The sequence below is a fragment of the Formica exsecta genome, unplaced genomic scaffold, assembly GCF_003651465.1.
Source record: "Formica exsecta isolate Colony F162 unplaced genomic scaffold, ASM365146v1 scaffold90, whole genome shotgun sequence".
Lineage (NCBI taxonomy): Eukaryota > Metazoa > Arthropoda > Insecta > Hymenoptera > Formicidae > Formica > Formica exsecta.
Window position 1 is genome coordinate 517989 of NW_021853667.1, and position 22997 is coordinate 540985.

Sequence of the window (22997 nt, forward strand, 5' to 3'; positions counted from 1 at the left end):
GCTCCGATGAATAATTTTCGAATTTTAGATACATAGGGTCTGTTCTTTATAGCTGAACTGGCTGCACTAGTTCAGAGTTTATCTTTTTCTCTCCCCATTGAAAGGAGAAAGATAAGCTCTGAACTAGTGCAGCCAGTTCAGCTATAAAGAACAGACCCTATGTATCTAAAATTCGAAAATTATTCATCGGAGCACCATTTGATTGACTAATCGATTTCTTTGACGAAAGATTTCTTTGATTGGTCGATCAAACTTTTATAACAAATTTGAAATGATGTTACAACTTTTGTAATGCTAGATGACTTTATATATAATGGAAATTAATATTATTAATGCATGATATCAGAATAAAAAATATTTAAATAATTAAAAACAGAACTTTCAATCAAGTTTTCCCTCTATTACAGGGAGCGTTTTGAATTTAATTTTGTTATAAAATATAATTGTGTTACTTGTAAATGTTTTAAACGCAATTTGAATTATTTGACATTATTGTCTACGCCAAATATTTTCAGAAACTTCTATTAAAATCATCTTATCTAACGCTCTTATAGGTTAAGGTTAATATCATAAAATTATATTTGCGCGCGCGATTCTTGCGTTATAAATATTTTCTATGTCACTTTATTACAGTGAATTGTGCGACATTGCAAAGTATGCTAGAATATAAATGACGAGTGAGAAAGAATTCTCTGCGTTTAAAGTAGTCAAATCTCGCAAATTTATATTATTTGATAAGCACGAAATTATACATACATTTATTACGTATCGGCATTTTTGACATAACCTGTACAATTGTTTTCTTCCCTTGTTTCTCTACGTTTGTACGTTTTTGTCATTCGACTCATCAAAGATGAGTTCTCATGGAAAAGCAGAGACCGACAGGCTCAGAAAGAATTTGGAAGAACAATTGGATCGGCTTGTACAACAATTGGAAGATTTGGAAGACTGCAGGTTTTGTTTTACATATTTTCAAGAAATATAAAAGTCTCTTCGAGCGATTCGTCGATTTATCGTATACACTCTGTAAAATATAAACTATATGACTGTTTCTCTTGAACAGAGTTACTCTCGACGAAACAGACTATCAGGAAGCTAAGGAAGATACAATGGAACAGCTCCGCGAGTTTAACGAGAGTCTACAAAGAATGATATCTGGAGATATGACATTAGTTAATGAACTTGGAGCAATGCAATTAGTATGTATTATACGTTTTCTTTATCTAAACATGTGAAGCAATATATTGTAATATGTATATTTCTCTATTTTTTATAGGCAACTCAAGCAGCTATCAGTGCAGCCTTTCAAACACCAGCTGTAATAAGAATGTTTGGTAAGCGTGAGCCTACTGGACTTAAGGAACGTCTATCCCAAATCGATCGTGACGTAAAACTAGGAAAATTAAACAAAGAGGCCGCTGATCGCCAACGTGGGGAAATATTAAGCGCTTTGAGGCAACTTGGAGAAAAGTTGGAACCATCTGAATTACAGTTGTTAGAGCGATTATCCTTAAATAATGTAGATACCACCAGGTATGTACAAGTTACTGAAACAGCGAAAGAGGGTAAAATGGCTCTAGATGTAGTCTGCAAGGAAGTCAGAGCTACGCAAGATACTTGAACTATAACAGAGCCATGTGACTGTGATTAATTATAATGTAACTATTATTACAATCGGCCATATTATTTTTAATTTGTCACTATGATTTTTTAAAGCTATTGAGAATAATGCACATAATATGGTCTTTTATATTAAATTTCCCCATTGAAAGGAGAAAGATAAGCTCTGAACTAGTGCAGCCAGTTCAGCTATAAAGAACAGATCTATATAACTAGTTGGTCGGATGCGCCCGATTGGCTGCCGAATATAGAAATTTCTAGGGTCTCGGCAGCCAATCAGTACGTTCGACGAGCTCGTCGCACGACCAATGGGATATTAGAGCGATTCAAATCCCATGTTTACGATCGATCTCACGTACTTACATCCCGCCCGCATTGTAACCGGTGAGTTCGTGTGAGACGCATGTGTCGGCGGTACATATAAATTGATATAAATTGTCAGGGAATCGTTGAAGGGAAGTGGGATTTGTTTTCTAGTATCTGCAGCTCTCGACGGCGTGCAAAACGCCAAAAGCTACGGTATATCCCGGAGTATCTCTACAAAGGTCGCGACGGTACGAGCGAGCGGTCGAATACGTGCGTGTGATTTAGCGGCGCCCGCTTTACACGTTTCAACATTCGTAGGACAGACGTGAGCTCGTTGTTAGGCAAGCTCGTGATACGAGATAGCACGATATATAGACATATTTATCCGCGCTACGAGTCTCGGTTAGCGCGTGCCTCTCGTCGCGTGGCCAGCGATCGCGCCAAGTGAGCACAATCGCAACGCGGTGAGGATCCTCTTCTCGCGTGGATAACTCCTCGAGCACGATTGAGGTCCCGCCGAAGATCCATCGCGGACGCAGGACGACGACGAGAAAGAAGCGAGCGAAGACGTAATCGCGAGCCCGCGCGTATTACACACGCGGGCCCACAACATCGCCCCCTCCCCTCCCATCCGTTCCTCCTCCTCCTCTTCCTCCTCCTCTTCCCCCATCGATAGTTGTGCAGATCGCACGATCCGAACGCGTGACGGCTACAGATATATATATATATATATATATATATACACACGATATCCTGCCTCGAGAAGACGTCGTGTGTCCCGCGTGTATAATTCCGACACACCGTCGTGGCGACCCGGCAAAACACGTGGAGAAAATAGCGCGTACCTATGAGTGCGAACCGCATAAGACGGCAGGCTTCTAAGGACAGTTCGCACAAGGGAGGCCCACGCCTGCGATGAGCATGCCGACGAAGGGGAACAAACACCACCACCTGTCCCATCATCATCATCAGCAGCAACACCATCCGCCGCAACAGCAGCAGCAACAACCGCCGCCGCCTCCCGCGCCACAGCAACAGCAGGCCCATCACGCATCGTCGCATCAGCATCAAATTATCCTCAATCAGGCCGTCGTGCATTCCCCGCAGACTTACAGCGCTGTCGTGACCACGAACACCCGCTTCTTGAATACCGGTAAGTCCTCAGTCTCGCTTAATTATTTTGCTATTTAGGTTATTTTCTCTCTCTCTCTCTCTCGCATATTTTTTTTTATTCTTTTGCAACTCGCAAGGAGTCATGTCTATATTACTCTCGTTTCATCGGGTTAATTAAACGAGCATTGATACGTGTATCTAGATATATATATTTAATCGTTAAGAATGCACGAGTATCGTGTCTACGATCCTCTCTCTCCCCTCCTGCTCCTCCTCTCCCCGCCCACAATGATGTTACCTGTCGCGCGTGCATTTCGCGGAAAAGTGTTATTTGAGGTTAGGACGACACCACGCGGCATGTGACTATGCGTGCCGCGAGAAAACGGGAACGACGTCCTTCGTCGCGTGTTTTTCTTCTTTTCCTCTCCATTTATTTTTCCCTGTCCGCGAAACACGACTAACCTATATCCGCCGAGGGATGCGATTTCTTTTCCTACGCGGAGGAGGCTCTCCGATCGAGATAAAAGGGGGGAAAAAAGAAAATGGAGAGAGAGAGAGAGGACACGCTGTAATTTTATGCGCGTACATACGTATCTCGCGGGCCTCCGGTGGCTCAGTGTGTAGCGCGCCTGACTCACATCCCGGAGATCTCGGGTTCGATTCCCGACTCAACCCTGGCCTGCGCTTTCCCATTTTTCATTTCCTACCACCTCCCAACAAAAATTCCTTCCTTCTCTCTCTTCTCTTCTTCCAGTATATACGCATAAAAACTGAATTTACACTCTAATATAACCTGTTGTTGGCCCGAATACATGACCCACCCCAGATCATTACGGCCATTTAAATATTAAGAATACAATACGTATCTCGCGACGAAGGAAGAGGACGGCATTTGCATTTTCGTTTCGCGAAGCCGCTCATTTTTCCCATCTCGCCCACTGCGATATGCGTATTGTGGATCTATATGAAGGCGAAACTACATGTACACAATTTGCCCAGCGATATATCGGCCACGCCGAAGTTCGACAACTCGGTCGTGCAAGTAGAACAGCGTAGCACAATGCTCTTTTCCTGGCTTCCGTAATCTCGTTAAAGCGGTTTCTCGCGGTTAGTAGTAGTGGTAAGGTAGTAGTTATCGAGTAGCACTTATCAATAGGAGGCAACATCTATCGATACGAGAAACTCGCTGGAAATATATCGTCAATCGAAGGTTGTTTTTATTATACATATTTATTTAGGCCTATTTATACTTTTTCCCATCTCGCCCACTGCGATATGCGTATTGTGGATCTATATGAAGGCGAAACTACATGTATACATACAATTTGCCCGGCGATATATCGGCCACGCCGAAGTTCGACAACTCGGTCGTGCAAGTAGAACAGCGTAGCACAATGCTCTTTTCCTGGCTTCCGTAATCTCGTTAAAGCGGTTTCTCGCGGTTAGTAGTAGTGGTAAGGTAGTAGTTATCGAGTAGCACTTATCAATAGGAGGCAACATCTATCGATACGAGAAACTCGCTGGAAATATATCGTCAATCGAAGGTTGTTTTTATTATACATATTTATTTAGGCCTATTTATACTGCATTGCGTATATCTTATATCGAGGAAGGAAATAAAAATGTCTACGCATATACAAAAAGATCTTATCTAAAAGATATCGGTGAGATATTATACGCATCTCGAAAAAGCGTTTATGATATATTAGGGAATAAGAATTTTCTATTATTAATCGAGTCGGGAGTCGAATCGCGATAGCGCAGAGATTCCGCTCTCGACTCCTATTGCTTTCACTTTCCGTCTTGGCTCTCTAATACAGAAATCGCGTCGCAGTATACTTTATCGAGGCGATCGGCCGCTTATCAGCGTCGCATTCGGCCTCGTATCGACGAGAGAGATTGCGGGAGAGTTCTTCCCCGGAGGTTCCTCTCCCCGCGTGTACTCTCCTCCGTCTCGAGGTCTCGCGAGACCCGCGGACTTTTGGCCGCGCGAAATAAACGGACCGGGTAACAAGCGGAGCAAGCGTGCGCGAGAAGAGGTGGTGGGCGAGGGGAGGCGCGGGTTACGATTGGCCGGCACCGACGTGCAACAAACTGTTGAATCGCGCCTATTAAAAGGGGAGGTGGGAGATTGACAGAGGAGCTTCCTGCGTGCGTGTGCGAGTCGCGACGTAGCTATCAACCGTCAATAATCGAATACCTGCCCGGTCCCGGGAAAGCGCATATGCCTTCGATATATATGTATATATATATAAGAACAGTATGTCTGCACGTCAGGGATAATTTTGCCGAATAAGAATATACCGTTAAGAATTTCACCGAATACACCGTTTTCATCTTGTACCTGAAAGCACGTCCCGCATGCAGCGACATTCTTTTCTCCCTGTATATAGAATTGTTCCGAGAGTATGGAATGTTGTAAGGAATCGTAGGGGTTATTGTAATGCATATTTTCTATTATCCGTCCTTTGAAGAAAATGGATTTGAAGAGATTTAAAAAGAATTTTGTGCTTTAAAGTATTTAAAAATACGTACTTTAAGACTTAAGAGAAAGATTTAAAAATAAGATCAGAATCGTCGTGAATATTTTGTTTTTAGCAGAGAGAATATATTAAAAAAATTATTCATCGTTAGACTCATCGTTGAGAGTCATTAAAGAAATTTTAATAGCTTACGTGAATTTATAGGAATATGTTAATATATAGGAGATACGATAAAATCGTGTATTTTTATTCTACATAATAATTAGGATAACAGGAAGGAGATTAACGGGCGATTAATTTTATTTCGAAATTCCGCTGCACAATTATAGAAACGTGCGTTTCATCAAAATTAGGTTTCCGAGGCAGTAATAATGTATCGCCTCTATTTCACAAGAACGCTTTCTCTCTCTCTCTCTCTCTTTTGAAATTTTTGTGAAACCGTCCGCACGCATTCCAAAAAAGAATCCGAACGGTCGAGAGGCATTTCTGGGAAAGGTTCTCTTTTTCTTTTTTTTTTCCCCCGGAAAAGCGCAGCGCGAAGAAAAGGAGCGACGATAGACGAGAAACATAACGACGACGACGACGAAAAGGTCGGTGTCGTGGAGAGAAGAAACACCGCAGGGATAAGACGTAAGAAGGCCGAAGTCTCGCGAGCCCGACCGAACGGGCCGCTTCGGCTGGTACATGTGGCAATCGGCCGCCGTGCGGTATAGTCGGCCGACAGGCCTCATTGTCATTCCTTCTCTCTCGCGTTGTCGAGCGTATATCGTTAACGCCGTCGAGTTGTACGATTGTCGCAGTGCGAGCCGTGTCGAAAGCGTTATACTCTCGATTTTTTTTTTTCTTTTTTGTTTCCTTGTCGAAGGCGCTTAACGTTGGCGCGCGCGTGACCAGGTGTCCGGTCGCTACTAACGCGCCCGAAAACGTCGACGCTCGCGAAAACGCGCGACGGGAAAGGGAGTGAGAGGGAGGGGGGGAGAGAGAGAGAGAGAGAGTGGCACCGTCGTCGTCTCTCCGATCAGTTCCCCGCACACAGCGGAGGTTATATAATTTCTTTCGAAGCGTTCTCCTTCGCGTCTGTGGTTTATAAACGTACCGTAACATATCGCGCAAAGTCAACATCGGGTTGATCACGCGCGCGAGGTATAATTTTCTCATTTCCACTCGTCTCCCTTTTCCATCGCGCTTTCTCTCTCTCTCTCTCTCTCTCTCTCTCTCTCTCTCGACACACCCGATACATAGGAGGACCCGCTGCTACATGCGACCGCGTGTGTCACTGTGCGCCGACGAAGGGGCGGACGGTATAATCGCCGATAGACAGTAGTAGAGACGCGCCGATAAACATGTGCCCGAACTGACGTATCCTCGTGTCACCGTATCCATCCGCCCAGCGCAAACGGTCACGACGAAGCAGGCAGTTAAACGGCCACGGCGGAGATGTCGTCGTTGATGGGTAAGTTATCAGCGGCGCGATGTCATCTCGTTGCCGACGTTTTCGGCGCGGGATCGTTTCCTCTCCTTGACTTCCGTACTTCGCGCCGGTCATTTATATCCTCGAGCGTTGTTTTCCCCGTGCACGACGTTATCAACGCCGTTAGCCGACCGGGGGTGCGATTACGCAAATTGTCGTCGTCGCGACTTCCGGGAGATGTCGCCGCGGCGTCCGGCCACGTGACACCGTCGCGCCGATCCGTCTGATATTTTTTGAACGATCAATATATATCTCGAGGGATCGACATCGCGATAGACACCGATGCTAAACACGTGTCATTTTATTTAACTCTACGAGAAATATATTGGTTCCGCTTCTTTTCAATTTTTATCTTTTTATCTTTTCTTTTATTTCTCGAGAGATTTCGACAGGCCGGATAACGGTATCTTTTTTTTTTTCCCCCCTTACGCTTCCTTTTCTCGATCCGATAAAAGAGAAATGGTATTTCGTGAATACTCGAGGAATGGCTTTCTGTAAATCGGAAATGTATATTTGCCGCACGCGAGCTTATAATTAACGTATAATTAAACGTATATAACGTATAATTTACTCGACGTCTTATCTTACTGTTCTGTTGCCGATAAGGATAATATCTTGGCGGTTTTAATCGATAGGAGCCGAGGAAAATTTTCGAGAGTTTTTCGGAAAAACCTCGACTATCGCACGTTTGTTTGTTTCGTAACGGAAGAGAAACGACGCACCGTTAAACGAATCGTCTGCCGAGATCTCGTCAAGGTCTCGTCGACAGTCACGTCTTGTTGAGTAAGGAACTCGCTGCAAAGGGCGTCGCGGATGAAATTGCATAACTCGCGCGAGCCAATCAAATTGAGCACGACAGCTAAGTCTAGTTGTAGTTTTACGGCTTGAGATTACTTCTTACGCTTTGTAACACGCGTATATTTTCTTTTCTCCTATCTTAAAATAGAGCCCGGATCCTCTCGAGGCGATTTATCGTACGTAGAAATTTTCAATATTTTCCAAAGCCAAAACGAGAGGCGCTTTTCGATTGACGTTATCCAGCCCCGTTCATTGCAAATATATTTATAGCACGTATGTATTTTTGACTTAAGTTTGATCGACGAGACACGACACGTTCCTTTTTCGTCGTAATACGTCGACGATTGAAATTCGCACATCGATTCTTTATATTTGGCCTTTTAGCTCTGCGAAAGAATTAAGAAATGAGATTAAATGATTAAGATTGTTGTGAAGGAAGAGGAATTTTTATTTTTAATGTGTTTCTCTCGCTGCTAATAATCGCCTAACGCATATCAGTGGCCTTTCTCTTTCCCGATGAGTATTCGTTTGAATTAATTATTAATTAAGTAATAAACAGTCGATTATTAAATTAATTTCAAGATTTAATCCTGCGATAATATGCCAAATGCTCTGTCCATTAGCATTATTTATGATAAATTGGAAATCTAATTTTTTCACGTTGAGAAACACACAATAGAACAAATGGACAGAAAACACGAAACGAAATATGCGTGGAATTCGTTGACGCCATTAGGAAAACTATGCGTTCGTTTCTCAGGTATATATATTTTTTTTCTTTAAGGACACAATAGCAATCGATAACTATACATATATGTCCATATCCTTTAGGTATCTAGTCATTGTTGACTTTAGTGATCCTACTCGTTCAAACGAATCTCTGCTATCAAGCTGCACTTTTATTCTCTATTTACGCAGCATTATATAATTCTTAACGGATATGGCAATTTTCATTTGTTTCGTTCAAAGGACACGAGTAATTGGGATATAATTTGAAACGCAAACAACTTTAATTATCGAATTTTTTATTACAATTAATCGTAGATTTGAGAGACGAAATGTGAATAAATTTCTTTTCCTTTCGGATATTCCTGAATTAACGCGAAATTATGTTTGGAATTTTTAGGATAGCGGCTTGTATACTCCTTGTTTCTTTTATTTTTTTTCTCTCTCGCGCGATTTATTCGAATTTACTAGAAAGAAAAGACGATCGACTTTAAAACATACTCGTTGGGAGTAACGAGGATCGCGAACGACGCGACGACAGGTGAAAGGGTGGTCAATTCACGACGCGATTGCAGATTCGAATCGAAGCCGAAGAAGACGGAGAACCGGCAGAAAATGCGCATTCCTGGCAAGGCCGCTCGCTCGGAGAAAGAGGCCAGCGAACATCCGGGGAGAAACTAACCGTACTTCACTCGCTCGCTTCTGCCGATCCCCTCTCTCCCTCTTTGCAGACGATTATTTTACGGTTACGTCGCACAGATCATCGGATTATTTGGATTATAGAGCCGTTCATCATATCCTCGGATTTGTTTTCGTCGATACGCATCTCTACGAAAATTGTAGTCCTGCTTGTTTATTTTTTGATTGGTATCGTTTTGAGTTACTAGATTCTTTTTTTTTTTTTTTTTTTTTTTTTTTTTTTTTTTTTTTTTTTTTTTTTTTTGTTTTTTTTTTTGCGTTAGAGGAAGATATTTACGTGGATACGTGGAGTCGACGCTTGTCTCTGCTCGTTTCTTGCGTTCATATTTCAAACAGGTGTTACAAGTAAATTTTTTTCGCGTCGTTTCTTCGATCTACGATTCGTTACGAGAATTACGTACAAATGCATTCCGTGTAACAAAATATCTTGGGGCTTTGAACGAAGAACAAAACTACTTTCCAGACCGGTTAATCCAGCCGCGACAATCAATGAGAACGTGGAATTTTTTTTGCGTTAGAGGAAGATATTTACGTGGAATTTTTTTGTCGACGCTTGTCTCTGCTCGTTTCTTGCGTTCATATTTCAAACAGGTGTTACAAGTAAATTTTTTTCGCGTCGTTTCTTCGATCTACGATTCGTTACGAGAATTACGTACAAATGCATTCCGTGTAACAAAATATCTTGGGGCTTTGAACGAAGAACAAAACTACTTTCCAGACCGGTTAATCCAGCCGCGACAATCAATGAGAACGTGGAATTTTAATAAAATATCGTAGAATTTTACAAAACGCTGGCAGAGCGCATTCGAAAAGAAATTATAATTCCCGGAAATTTCAGATTTCTGACGTTTTACGAATCTCATTGAAATTGCTCCGGATAAAACCGTTCCTTGATTTATATGTTCGGCGACTGCTGGCCGTTAAAGTCGCACGCGTTAACATTGTGACATTTAACACAGTGTGCGAGGCGCACTGGCCATTCCGCGCTGAACCAGCTTCTAAACACAGTTCCTGGTAGAAAGCGCACTTTTACGCACGCGACTGGATAACTTTTTGATTTTGACATATCTCTCTGAAACATTAATGCCGGCGATCTCGCGCGATCGACGTACGTGTACGTTTTATTAATCTTTATTGTTTTTCGACGTAAAAAATCCACGAAATGTCAAATTCTAAAATAAATTATTTTAAGAATCTCAAAATATCTATTTTTTGGTTAATATTATTTTCGACACTTGAAGACCGTAACATCCAAGAGAGAGAATTTACAAGCATATATAAATCGAGGAACAGTTTTATTTGAGCAGTTTTAACGAGAGTCATAAAATATCAGAAATGTAAAATTCTTCTTTTCAGGAGGGGAGTAATTTCTCTTTGAATACATTCTAACAGAATGTCGAAACATTTTATTTTATTGGAATTGTATGTTTTTCTTTTTTACACATCGACTGACAATTTAGAAAATAGTTTTGTCCTTTGTTTAAGAATGCAGCAACTTTCTATTGAAAATGATAAATGAATGTCGAAGGTAAATTGATGTGAAAGATTAGATGCTGTTTATTAAGGCGGTGCAGTTAACAATAGTGGGACTCAGGTCAAAAATTTCTTCACTTTTACCTCGGAATAAGAAAAGAAGAATAAGATAAGAAGAACTTTTTCGAATACAAAAAGATTCTTAGTTTCAAGACTAGGATAAAATTTTAAATCGGATTATTTGTAAAAAAATCTGTTTGTAATAAATCTATTATGCAGTGATTAAATCGAACGAAATATTTGCATATATATACTATACGATCGCCGATTAAAAAGCAGGTGTTATCAGGTCGGCGAATAGTCTCGCTACTTCCGCTTTAGCTTTGTTTCGCTGCGTGCACGATATTAATTGCTTGCGTGGATCCTAATTAATTACATGTTCGTGGATTTCACTCCAGAGAAAGAAAGAAAGAGAGAGAGAGATATGTTACACAAAATTTTAAATGAAATTTATTAAGTGTTTTTATTATATTAATTGGATATCTCGTTACACAATCGTTAAACCAATGTTATCGCCCGCTTTTATATATTATATTCTGCTTATTCTCACCTGTGCGACGCACAAGGTGACTGTCTGCTCTGTCTGACCGACAGAGTTTCTGGGGATTAGTTTCTCAGCTGGCAGTATGGCAGCGCGAGAGACGCGTAGTTTCCATCTTGCACCTTGTAAATCTCATTCCGGACAATCTAAAGGTGGGTATACACTTAGCGAACGAACAGCGAATGCAAACGTTCATTGTTATCATTCGGCAGATATATACGCAAAAGCGAATGCGAACAGAACGTTCGATTCGCATTCGGCTCGGTTCCCTCATGAGGCGGTACATCAAAGACAATTCGTGCGAGAAAAACGTTCAAGAAGTTTCGCATTCGCTGTTCGTTCGGTGTTCGTTCGCTAAGTGTATACCCACCTTAAGGTTACCGGTCAATCGTTGCACGATTCCGTCCAAATTCCTCCATTTAAATTTCATGCTAGCAAAACTCGAAACTACCCCCGACGAGATCGATGGCGGAACGCGAGAAAGGCGGGAAAAGCTTCTCGTAATGACATATGTCATCGACAGACGCGGTCGTTGCTCGGTCGTTCACGACCATGGTGTCATGCGTAGGTTTGGGGGATGTCCGGGGTCGTTTGAGGGTTAGGACGCGGCGTATAACGCGTGGCGAAGGATAGCGAGAGAGTAGACAACGTCGAACATTCGTAAGGAGCGAGGGTGGTAGGTCGTTGCCCGGGGAGAGGGGGGGAATAAAATGGAAGAGAGAGAGAGAGAGAGAAGGTCGGTAAATATCGACCCTTCTTTCCTTCGCGTAGACTCTGCGTCTCCCATATCCAGACATTTGTCGATGCGTAAAACCCTCTTCTCCTGGTGTCTTCCTTTCCCTCGTTCTTCTCTGTTCTCGTTCATTGTCTTTCTCTCTCTCCCACTTTTCACGGGCTGCTAACCTATCGAACACCCACATGGAGACAAAGAAAAGAAGAGAGATACATCGAGAGTTCACACATTACTGCTCGACACCCCACGAGGTTTCCATGCTACCTTCCCAAGGTCAACGGCTCGAAGGCTCAAAGACCCCTGGAAAAACAATTCTTTTTTTTTTGTCTGTCAAATCGCGTGCCTTTCTTTCCCGGCATCTTTGCGAGATAAAGTCGACAGATTGCATCGGCGACCAAAAATTCTATAATTTACTCGATTTAGATAAAAATTTCGCCTTAGATAAAATCCATTTGCACAGTCGCCGGATTTCGATATATTCTGGGTATGACTCAGTAGGCTATATGTTTTCGCGTGAGGACTTTGAACTTCCTCTCGTCTGGCTGAAAGCTTCGGGTCGAGACAGTCGAAGGTTGCGCGAGGTTACAGATCTGCCGTCTCGTCCCTTCTCCTCCTCCTCCTCCTCCTTCTCTCCCCTCTGGTGATCTTCATCTGCTCCTGAATTTCACGTGAAAGACGGTCTTACAAAATTGAACGAGAATATTCAGTCTCGTAGAAAGTTTTCGAAAAGCAAACGATAAATATCACTTCCAGATGTTTCTAACAATGAGTATTAAAAGAATAGGCGTATCTCTTAGGAAAAGAAAAGATAAATAAAAACTAATCCGTTTAAAGCGTTTAAAACCATGAGATCTGCGCGTTTCTTTCCAATGCCTGTAAAATCATCTTCATCCTCGCAAATCCAATTACGGTTGAATATTGCAATATTTCTTAGTAATATTCGCAGGATATCGTAGACTTTTTTTTAGACACGAAAATTCGAACAATTTTATTGTAAAAAAAGCTAACGCGATATATAATCTTTTGACTGATGTCGCGAGCGATTAGAGACGCAACGATTATAAGAACAAATGACAAATTCGTCGGATTCGAGACGATGATCGGACAGCGATGATCTTTTTTTTTTCCCCTTTTCTCTTATTCGCGATGAGATGTAGGTCACGCGGGTCATGCGATATATATCCGCCATCTCGCACCTATCCTAGAAGCGGTGAATCTAGGCTGTGGGCAGCGCCGGGTGCATATAGGTATCGATCGGTTCACGACGGTGCTGCAGCTTGGCCTGGTGCACTGGCGAAACTGGGTTATCACCTAACCTACGCGGCGAATTCGCGAATCCGCTCCCCTTCGTCTCTCAGGACCTCTTTCTTTATCTCTCTCTCTCTCTCTCTCTTTGTCTCTCATCTCTGCCACCTTCGTGCACGCGCCCTTTCGATATCCACCCACGTATGTGCATCTTCGCGGAATTGCTCGACTCGGTCATATCTACTTGCACTTTCTCGTTATCGTCGCGAGAATCGTCTTTAATAATTTTCCGCTCCTCTTAATCGCGTTATCGGGATACCCGCAATGATCCCTTTTCATAACTTAGCGCTAAAAAAATTAAACGATATGATATATACGCTTTTCTCTCTAAAACATGGACTTTTTAATATCTAATCAAAGGAGATAAATATTGTCTTCTTGTTATCTCTCTATTAAGGAATTTTTGATTTAAAGACGTACGATAAAAGAAATTCGAAGTTAATGATTTACGAATTCACAAAAGTAATATTCTAATAAAGAATATATATGATAAATATATATAAACGCGATAAAAGTTTTTCAATTTTTATCAATTAAATTTATCGTGATATATCGAAAACCAATAATAAATCAAACATAAATCGATAGAACCGTTTCGATCAAAGTAAATAATATCAGCTTTCTTCTAACGGTTGAAAAACTTCTAAGTGAACGTAGATACGTCCCTTAAAGCAAAAGAAATTCTTTAAATTTACGAGAAAACCGTTAGTTTCTTTTCGGGGGGGAGGAAGGGAAAGACAGAACAAAGATAAAAATTTTGTAGAAAACAACCTTCACACAAATAACGTGAAGATGAGAAGATTGCTTCTGTAAAGTAAAAGTGACCTTTGACTAAAGGCAATTGTATAAAGGGAAAAGGCGTATTTATCTACAATATGACAAGGTTCGACATCTATAGTTTAGATTGTCAAGAACAATATATGGATTTTCTTTTATTTAACTAATTTTTACTATTCTTTTTGTTCCCCATTTTTATCGCACATTAGAACTAGTTATTCATCATTATTCAAGATACATATGCTCGGTAACAATAAATTCTTCGATGAGCAGTTTCTCGAATCGTGTTTCGTTTCTATCGATTTGAGTTTTCCGTAGTGCATAAAACTTGTATGATATATATATAATGTCCCGAAAATTTAAGGACTTTGATAAATAAATTATTATTTGAAAAATTATAATAAATTTTGCAATATTCTCTCGATTTTTTATGTCTTTTTATATTGTATTGACGATTGTGTATTCAATATATTTTGTTTAAAACATCGGGAGAAAATTGCAAAATTTATTGTAATTTTTTAAGTTATATATATTTATATATATAAATATATACGTGTACAATATATAATATTTTTTCTAACAATATGTATTATAAACCGTACTAGCATATTTTTACAAATTCTTTATGCCTTTACAGTGCTATTATATTTCTATATAATTAGTTAAACAAAAGGTGTTTTTAGCTTAAATCCTTGAAAATACCTTTTTACCTCGAAAAAATATTTTTATTTCTCTTTTTATCTTTTCTCTCTCAACTTTCATTTTTCATTTTACTCGTGTCTCGTGTATCTGTTACATTGATATGTTGAAAGAATTTGCAAAGGTAACTATCAACTATCTATGTATCCATCGAATATCATTTCCGTTTCGTCTTTAAGAAATGCCGACACATGAACATTAGCGGCAAAAATTCTATGGTATTTTTCCTAAGTCCACGTAAATTGCTTTCGTGTACTATAAAGCAATAAATCTAGATTTGTCTATTTCTTTTATGACACTGTACAAGATACAAATAGGAGAAAAACTTTCTACTTTCGGTTGAAACATGTTCCACATTTTCTTTATTAAAGAGTTAAATTTATACTTTGATACTATATATGACATATATTAAATAAAGTCCTGCAAATTTAAAAACTTTGATAAATAAATTATTATACTTGAAAAATTAGAAGAAATTTGGCAATTTTTTCTCGATTTTTTAAATAAAACAATATTAAATATCCAAATGTTATTACAATATAAAAGAAGAAAAAAATTATTTTTTCAGATACAATAAAATTTTACTGCAACATAATGTTTATCTTGGCAAGTTTAATCATGTGAGATACGTGTCGCTTATATACGAGATGAATGAGAAACAAATTGATTATACAAATTATTATTATAATTTTGCAAAGTCAGAAAAGAATATTTATAGATATTCCATACATATGAATGTTTATCGTGATTTTTGTAAGATATTTATAATTTGTGGAAAATTAATTAACAAGTTTTGCATTGTGTTATATTAAACATATTATTATTTAGTAATTAATATTTAATATACATGCACATTTATTATTATTATTATTATAAATAGACAAGCTGTATATGGTGTCTCAAAAAAGATCTCGATTCTGTTTTTTATTTTATAATTTCTGTGAAATTTAATTTTCAATGTATTTGTTCGACAAAAATAATGCGTATATTATGTATACATCATAAAAAACAAATACATTATGTATATCGTGACACATCACAAAAGTGATCTAAGAACTGAAAGAAACAAGTTTACACTTTTTTGTCGTATCAAATAAAGAACGAGAAAAAATAATAGACAATATTTTCGAAAGTACACATTGATAGTTTTATCAGAGGCAAATTAAGAGGAAAAGGGAAAGATTTCTAGCACATTTATTTTATTCAATTAACTAGATTCTTTATTAAAATTAACATATTTTACATATTTCGATACAAAAGGAACAAAATCCGTTGAAGAAGAAATACGTTTTGTATTTACATAATAATAGAAAATATTCCGGATAGTAGACGAACAATAAACAATGCATAGGAAAAAAAAAAAAAAAAAATTAGGAGGGAGGTAAGACACTGCGTATACGCATACTTGGCCGTAGCAAAGAGTGGGGGTTTCCAGAAACGTTATACGTCCCTGGACATTATTGGTCGCAGATGGCGCTAGGGCCAGGCGGTTCGCGATTCCCGTAGGTCCGTGCGGGTAGGACATCAGTCCAACGTAGCGTCCCTTAAACAAGGGTACGCTCTCGTCGGCGTTGAGATACGAGATCGTGTCGTTCGACCGAGTAGCGCGGACCGGAGTTGGGTGGAAACTTACATCGCGAGGAAGGCACACCCGTGCTCGTGCATCTTGATGCTGGGTGTCGGAACGACGCCGACGACGCCGTTCGACATCGTCATACCCGTCACGGTTGTGCGTCGTAGGTGCACCAACCGCGCTCTTGGCATTCGTCGCCGCCGTCGCGCGTAGCGTACGTGTACCCCAGTCGTATGTGTGTGTAGATAGAGATATATATATATGTGTGCGTGCACCAACGTGCGTGCGACGAGTGGCGATTAACAGCCACAGCCTGTGCTTCGATTCCTTCATCCATCGGTAAATCATATTTTCTTTTTCTTTTTTTTTCTTCCCCCCCCCCCCCCCACGTTTTTCTTCCCCTCCGAGCCGAGTGTACGCGCATCCCGACGAGAGAGATACTTAGGCAAGAGTTGACGGTGCTTCGGCAATTTCCGGCGCGCGACCGAACGCTCCCGATCGTCGCGCCGAGACAACAGTAGCTTCACGGCGAGGCGAGGCAGAAACGCGAGAACGTTCCCGGGAGGATTGAAAGGGGGAAAAAAAAAAAAAAAAAAAATTTGTTACGTTACTGTTTCGCGCGCGTAGACGACCGTATATAACGTAATATCGTCATCGTTTGGGGGGCGGGGGATCCATCGGTGTGAGATAAAAGCCCCTTGAACCACGGCGGGCGAGTTTTCCGTCCGTGAGTGTGGCGGGAGTGAGCGACACACCAAGTGGGAGAGACGACGCCGGTCGAGCCTTAAATATCGATTTTGGACGAGCCGCGATAGAGACAGAGAGTCCGACAGAGAGGCCCGGTTCCGCCACCTATGCCAAGTATACAAGCGGGAGGACGTGCACGCGCGACGACAAAACAGCGACGGTGATTTTGACAGTCGTCGGGGCCGTTACGACGAGTCCTAACCACGTCGTCCTCGTCGCATCGTCCTTCGCATCTCTTCCTCCTTCGTTCCCTCGGTGCTCTCCGGGTACGATCGATGCGAGTGATTTGCGGCGCCCCTTCTCTCGTCGCCGTGATAAAAATCACGATCGCGCCACGACCACGTGTGTGCGTTTGATATATATATATATATATATTTTTTTTTTTTTTTTGTGAAAACGCGCCTTTAATTTGATTAGATTTTCTCTTGGCAGCTTCAGTTACGCGAGAATCGAGTTCATCAAAACCTCGGCGAAAGATCTCATTTGCGATTCTGTGAACGATCCGGTGCACACTTACGCATGCACGCACGTACGCACGCACACGCGTACGGGCGGACCGAACGCCCGCGCGTTCTTTTCGCGCGGCTTCGGAACCAGTAGTTACAGTCAGTCGGATCACGCGTGTACGCAACGACCTTCGATATTTTTTTTTTTTTTCGTGCGCGACGACAGATCGTATATTCGACGGATTCTGAATTTTGAAATCGATCTGAACGGCTGCGCTTAATGCCGTACGGGAGGAAGCGCGCGACGACAGTCATCGTTCATCGAGGAAGGCGGAAATTCAGGTCTGTCGACCGAATGGACGAATAGACGATGTCACCATGGCGCGCCATACCCGATTGTTAAGTTGACGGATCGCGATCTGTGTTGGTTAAGTACGGGCGAACCTCTCGCGCTTCTCCAACGTCGTTAAACTGTGGTTTAGCTTAGAGACCGCGCGCTTCACGCAAGAGGAGGAATTCTCCGATCTCGAAAAGCGTAAAAGAAAAAGAAAAGAAAAAAAAAAAATCTCGTCGTAATCGACATTCGTGTTCGGAAGAGAATCCGCCCGGTATCCGGATCGCGACGATGGTCGCGAATAAGTTTCGCTGCATGTATCATTACGTAAACACCTTTCGTCGAATTTCGTCGATAGCGTACGGTCATCTCTAACCAGCGATCATCATCGTGGAGCGATTCCCGGCCGAGAGGGAGTCGCGTGCGACGAGAACCTCGCTACGTGCGAGCGAGAAGACGCCGAGGAGCAGCGACGGGCTGCTCGATCAAGGAAGAATGGTTTCGAGATATGGCGTCTCGAAGGAGGGCACAGTGGGTGTCGCCGTCGGTACCTTAGCACCTATGCATTGTCTGCTGCCGCACTGTGGCGGTCCCCATCATCCCCATCATCTCACCGCCACGCATCCCGGTCAGAATCCGCAGCCAGGTCATAATCACCATGTGCATCCCGGCCATCAGCCTCAACCGCCGCCGTCGCCGAGTCCCCACCTCAATCAACTCACGCATCCTCCCCAGCTCACCGTCAACATCAGCCACCACCTTAACCATCATCATCATCAACACCAGCATCATCAGCAACAGCAGCAACAAACCCAGCAACAACAGCAGCAGCAGCAAACGCAAATGCCGCCCCAATATCGAGTCGCTGCGAATAGTAAGTAAAAGAAAGAGAGAGAGAGAGTACATTCTCAGGTTGGCCCGCACGAGACCGGAAATTCGTCCAATTAATCGATTAGATAAATTTATTTCAAACATCGATATTTCGATTCTCTAGAAGAAGCTCGAAATATCGCGATGCGCGCGATATCAGCGAGTATAGTATGTATAAAACCATGTTGATCTTACATCGATCGACGATATACATCTCTCATACATTCGTTAATAATCTAATTATTTAGCAAGCAGCAATAGTAGGCCGATAGTTAGACGTCGTTGGATGTGTGCCAAACAGCTGACCGAATGTCAGTAAGAGAATTCGTCGATCTTCAAGTTTATCTAATCATTATTTACGGTATCAAAATACCGGATGCGATTATCTTTTGAAATAATCTATCTTTTTTAAGTAAACCGAGATGCTTCCCGCGTCTCTAAAATTGAGTTTCCTTAATTATAATTTTGTTAATAACCATAAAACATTTTATATCAATCAATAATTTGACACAAAAAATACCAAGCGGTCGCATAAAAAAATATTGTTTAGTGAAGAAAATTATCTTAGCGTCTCTGAATATTCGCTCACAATTTTTAAATCGAATTTTCTATCAGATCGTAAAGACCCGTTAAATTCCTGTAATACAGCGCCGAGATAATTTACGAGGATCGCGAGAAGAATGGCTTTGACTACGGCAAATAAGTTTTTATAACGCGACTCGTACAAATGAGAGATATCCGAAATTCAAGGTTCGAGAAAGACGCCAGGTTTAGTACATTCTCAGGTTGGCCCGCACGAGACCGGAAATTCGTCCAATTAATCGATTAGATAAATTTATTTCAAACATCGATATTTCGATTCTCTAGAAGAAGCTCGAAATATCGCGATGCGCGCGATATCAGCGAGTATAGTATGTATAAAACCATGTTGATCTTACATCGATCGACGATATACATCTCTCATACATTCGTTAATAATCTAATTATTTAGCAAGCAGCAATAGTAGGCCGATAGTTAGACGTCGTTGGATGTGTGCCAAACAGCTGACCGAATGTCAGTAAGAGAATTCGTCGATCTTCAAGTTTATCTAATCATTATTTACGGTATCAAAATACCGGATACGATTATCTTTTGAAATAATCTATCTTTTTTAAGTAAACCGAGATGCTTCCCGCGTCTCTAAAATTGAGTTTCCTTAATTATAATTTTGTTAATAACCATAAAACATTTTATATCAATCAATAATTTGACACAAAAAATACCAAGCGGTCGCATAAAAAAATATTGTTTAGTGAAGAAAATTATCTTAGCGTCTCTGAATATTCGCTCACAATTTTTAAATCGAATTTTCTATCAGATCGTAAAGACCCGTTAAATTCCTGTAATACAGCGCCGAGATAATTTACGAGGATCGCGAGAAGAATGGCTTTGACTACGGCAAATAAGTTTTTATAACGCGACTCGTACAAATGAGAGATATCCGAAATTCAAGGTTCGAGAAAGACGCCAGGTTTCTTGATTTTAATCCGAATTTTGAACTTGCCCTCTTCTTCTTCGCAATATGTTCGATTCCTAAAATATACATCAATCGCTGATTTTTTTTTGCGCATGCAACGTCGAACGAAATCGAGACGTGCGAGTCCGTTGACTTGCTCCATCACGGACATGAAGACACCCGGTGACCGATGGGGGAGCAGAGTTTACTGCCGCCGTCTGCTTTCTTGCCGCTCGTTTTATTTATTATTCTCGACGGCTCCTCGTCGTCGTCGTCCTTGACTCGGCATATGACCTGCGCTAATGTAATTTCGAGAGACCCGGGTCCCTCTTCTATTGTCGATCGTTGAACCTTTTATCGCTCGGCAACGCGACAACGTCGACATTCGAATATTGCGAGTAATTGTGTGCGCTCACAATCATGAAACAGTATGATGCGAGGCGCGTTATTTTCGAGCGCACTCGGGATAGTTAATCTGACCCGGTAACCCATCTGTCAGGAGTCGAATCGTTTGTGTCTATTTGCGGACGCACGAGTTTGAGCCGCGTCTCTCTGTTCTCTTTCCTCTTTTCTCTCTCCTCTCCTATCCTCTCTTTTCCTCTGCGAGGATAAGTACAATACCGCCGTCATGTTAAAACGACGTAAACGACGCATTAATATCTATTTTAATCCGACAATTTTATAAAATTTTTCCTGCTTTAATTTAGCGATTTTTTTTCTCTTCAGGAGAGACGCGATATTTATTAAGAATTATTCTTTAAAGTTTCTTGTTTGATCTTGCTACGTTCTTCGACGGACGATTAAAATTTAAAAAAAAAAAAAAGAAATTGAAGGCCAGTGTAATTTATCTAATTTTTTTTTTTTTTTAATCAAACAGTAGTCGGGCGTTTTTCCTAATTTGCAGGTATCGATATATCGGGACGGCTCGCTATTTAGGTTAGTTCTTAGCGCCCCTGGACGGCGCTTTAGACAATTCGCGATATAGGTCAATCGATAAAACGCTTTCCACCTTGTGCCGCCACGAAGGTACGTTCGATCCTTTCCCTTCGCGCGATACGTCCCGTTCCATCTCGGTCTTCTCTCTTTTAACGAGACGGCAAATTGCTAAACGACTTAAGCGATAAGCTCCATAAACCGAAACGTAATTCAGACCTCGAAACGTTATTTCGTATCAAAGCCGTACGGCCTTCGTTACGTTCGTCACGAAACTATACGCTCTCTCGACACACATGCTTGGAAACAAGAAAAAAAATATCAATACATATTAAGAAGAAACTACGTCAAAAGAGTTAATAATTTCACACGTGAATCTTGAAATATAATAGATTTATTAATTATTGACATAGCTAATCCGTCCAGTTCCTTCTTGATATATTTCGCACATATTTCTGAGATTACATCGAAATTTTTTTTCTGAAACCTTGAACGGTTTTAAATCTAGATTAGTGAAGTGGTGAAGTCTCTCGAGGAAGATGTTGAAAAATTAATTATCAATATTGATATTTTCTTTTCTTTATTAATACAATGATAGAGCGCATCTATCCTTGTCGAAACAACGCGAGCTTCCGCTTTACTGATGAGAGTCGCTCGTTATCGCTACCAAACGTCGTCGCTTATCATCGCGCTTATCATTATTACGTTCGCGAGTACCGATGTGGCAGGGGAGGGAAAGGAGGGATAAGAGCGAGAGTATCGAAGGAAATTAGTCTGATCGATCCTAACTAATCATCGACGACGGCCGTTGTTTCTACGGCTCTCCTTCGAGAGAGCGATAATATCGATGCACCGCGCCACGTGGCGCGCTTAAGCGGCGGCCTAACCTAACCTAACCCCCGACGCTTCCACTCTCGCTCGCGTTGCAGTGCCGTAGCCGCGCTTGCGATCGGCGCGTTTCGTGCCGCGATCCGTTTACGCTCAATGTCGCCCGGATCCTAAACCGAAGGCGACCCGGAAAGCCGCGTGTGCACCGTGCGCGACAGACGGCGCATCGTTCAGCGCCGAGAGGATGCGGCAGTGGGTGGGGTGCGACAGCCGCATACGTCATTCACCGGAGATGACGTCGGCCCAGGCGCGGCTCGCCGCATTCCGGCTCGCGTTCCCCTAAGGCCCTACGTCGATCGATGTCGATCCCGCCATATCGTCTTCGTCACGGTTGACACTCTCTCTCTCTCTACTCATGGTGATTATCCTGTCTAGAGAAAAGAGAAAGAAAGAACGAAACGCAAAAAGTCTTTTTATATCGGTCGAAAAAATTGAGATTTTTTTTTGCTCGAATGATATTTGAAATTCAGCGCGAAAGATTGTTTTTTAATAAAAATATTTTTGAAAATCGAAATAAATATAATAAAAAGGCATCGATCAGATTCTTGTGTGATATCACAATAAATGTTGTTGGAATATCGAGAGGCGCGCGCTTCCAGTGGTGTCGCTCCTGTATGCGAATCGATGCCGTCGCAGGACGACAGATAGCAGCACTGTTCCCCGGTCCCTGCCCACATGTGCAAAGATGGCCGTCCGCGAGGTCGGCCCGTCGGTGCGTTCGCTCACGTTCGAATCTCGCTGTCACGCCAACGTTGTGCTCGCGTAAACGAGATCGTCGTGCGAGAATCTGTTCTGGCCCGCGCGGCTTGCGAGGAAGACCCGAGGAACGAATCCAAGCAACCTTCCCGCAAAAAAAAAAAAAAAAAAAAAACGGGGAAAGGGCGCGCGGACCAAAAAAAAAAAAAA

At 41.6% G+C, this 22997-nt stretch overlaps 2 protein-coding genes and 1 long non-coding RNA gene across 5 annotated transcripts in view; all 3 read left to right on the forward strand.

Moving 5' to 3' along the window:
• The first annotated feature begins 531 nt into the window (after positions 1-531).
• LOC115245051 (protein LZIC-like) lies at positions 532-1753 on the forward strand. The gene is made up of 3 exons (XM_029823127.1): positions 532-954; positions 1064-1199; positions 1277-1753. The coding sequence occupies exons 1-3, from the start codon at positions 854-856 to the stop codon at positions 1619-1621; spliced, it is 582 nt and encodes a 193-aa protein (XP_029678987.1). The 5' UTR covers positions 532-853; the 3' UTR covers positions 1622-1753.
• Positions 1754-2061: 308 nt separating this feature from the next.
• LOC115245052 (eukaryotic translation initiation factor 4 gamma 3-like) overlaps positions 2062-22997 on the forward strand; it is a 42806-nt gene continuing 21870 nt past the window's right edge. For 2 of the 3 annotated variants that reach the window (XM_029823128.1, XM_029823129.1), the window contains exon 1: positions 17788-18778. In XM_029823128.1, coding sequence (XP_029678988.1) covers positions 18400-18778 — 379 coding nt within the window. In that variant the 5' untranslated portion in view covers positions 17788-18399. Of the gene's footprint in view, positions 3080-17787; positions 18779-22997 lie in introns of those variants that run through there. The other variant, XM_029823130.1, reaches the window with a different exon arrangement.
• LOC115245053 lies at positions 18789-21070 on the forward strand. Its single transcript, XR_003885476.1, has 2 exons — positions 18789-19542; positions 20286-21070. It is a non-coding gene; the product is annotated as an uncharacterized LOC115245053 (long non-coding RNA).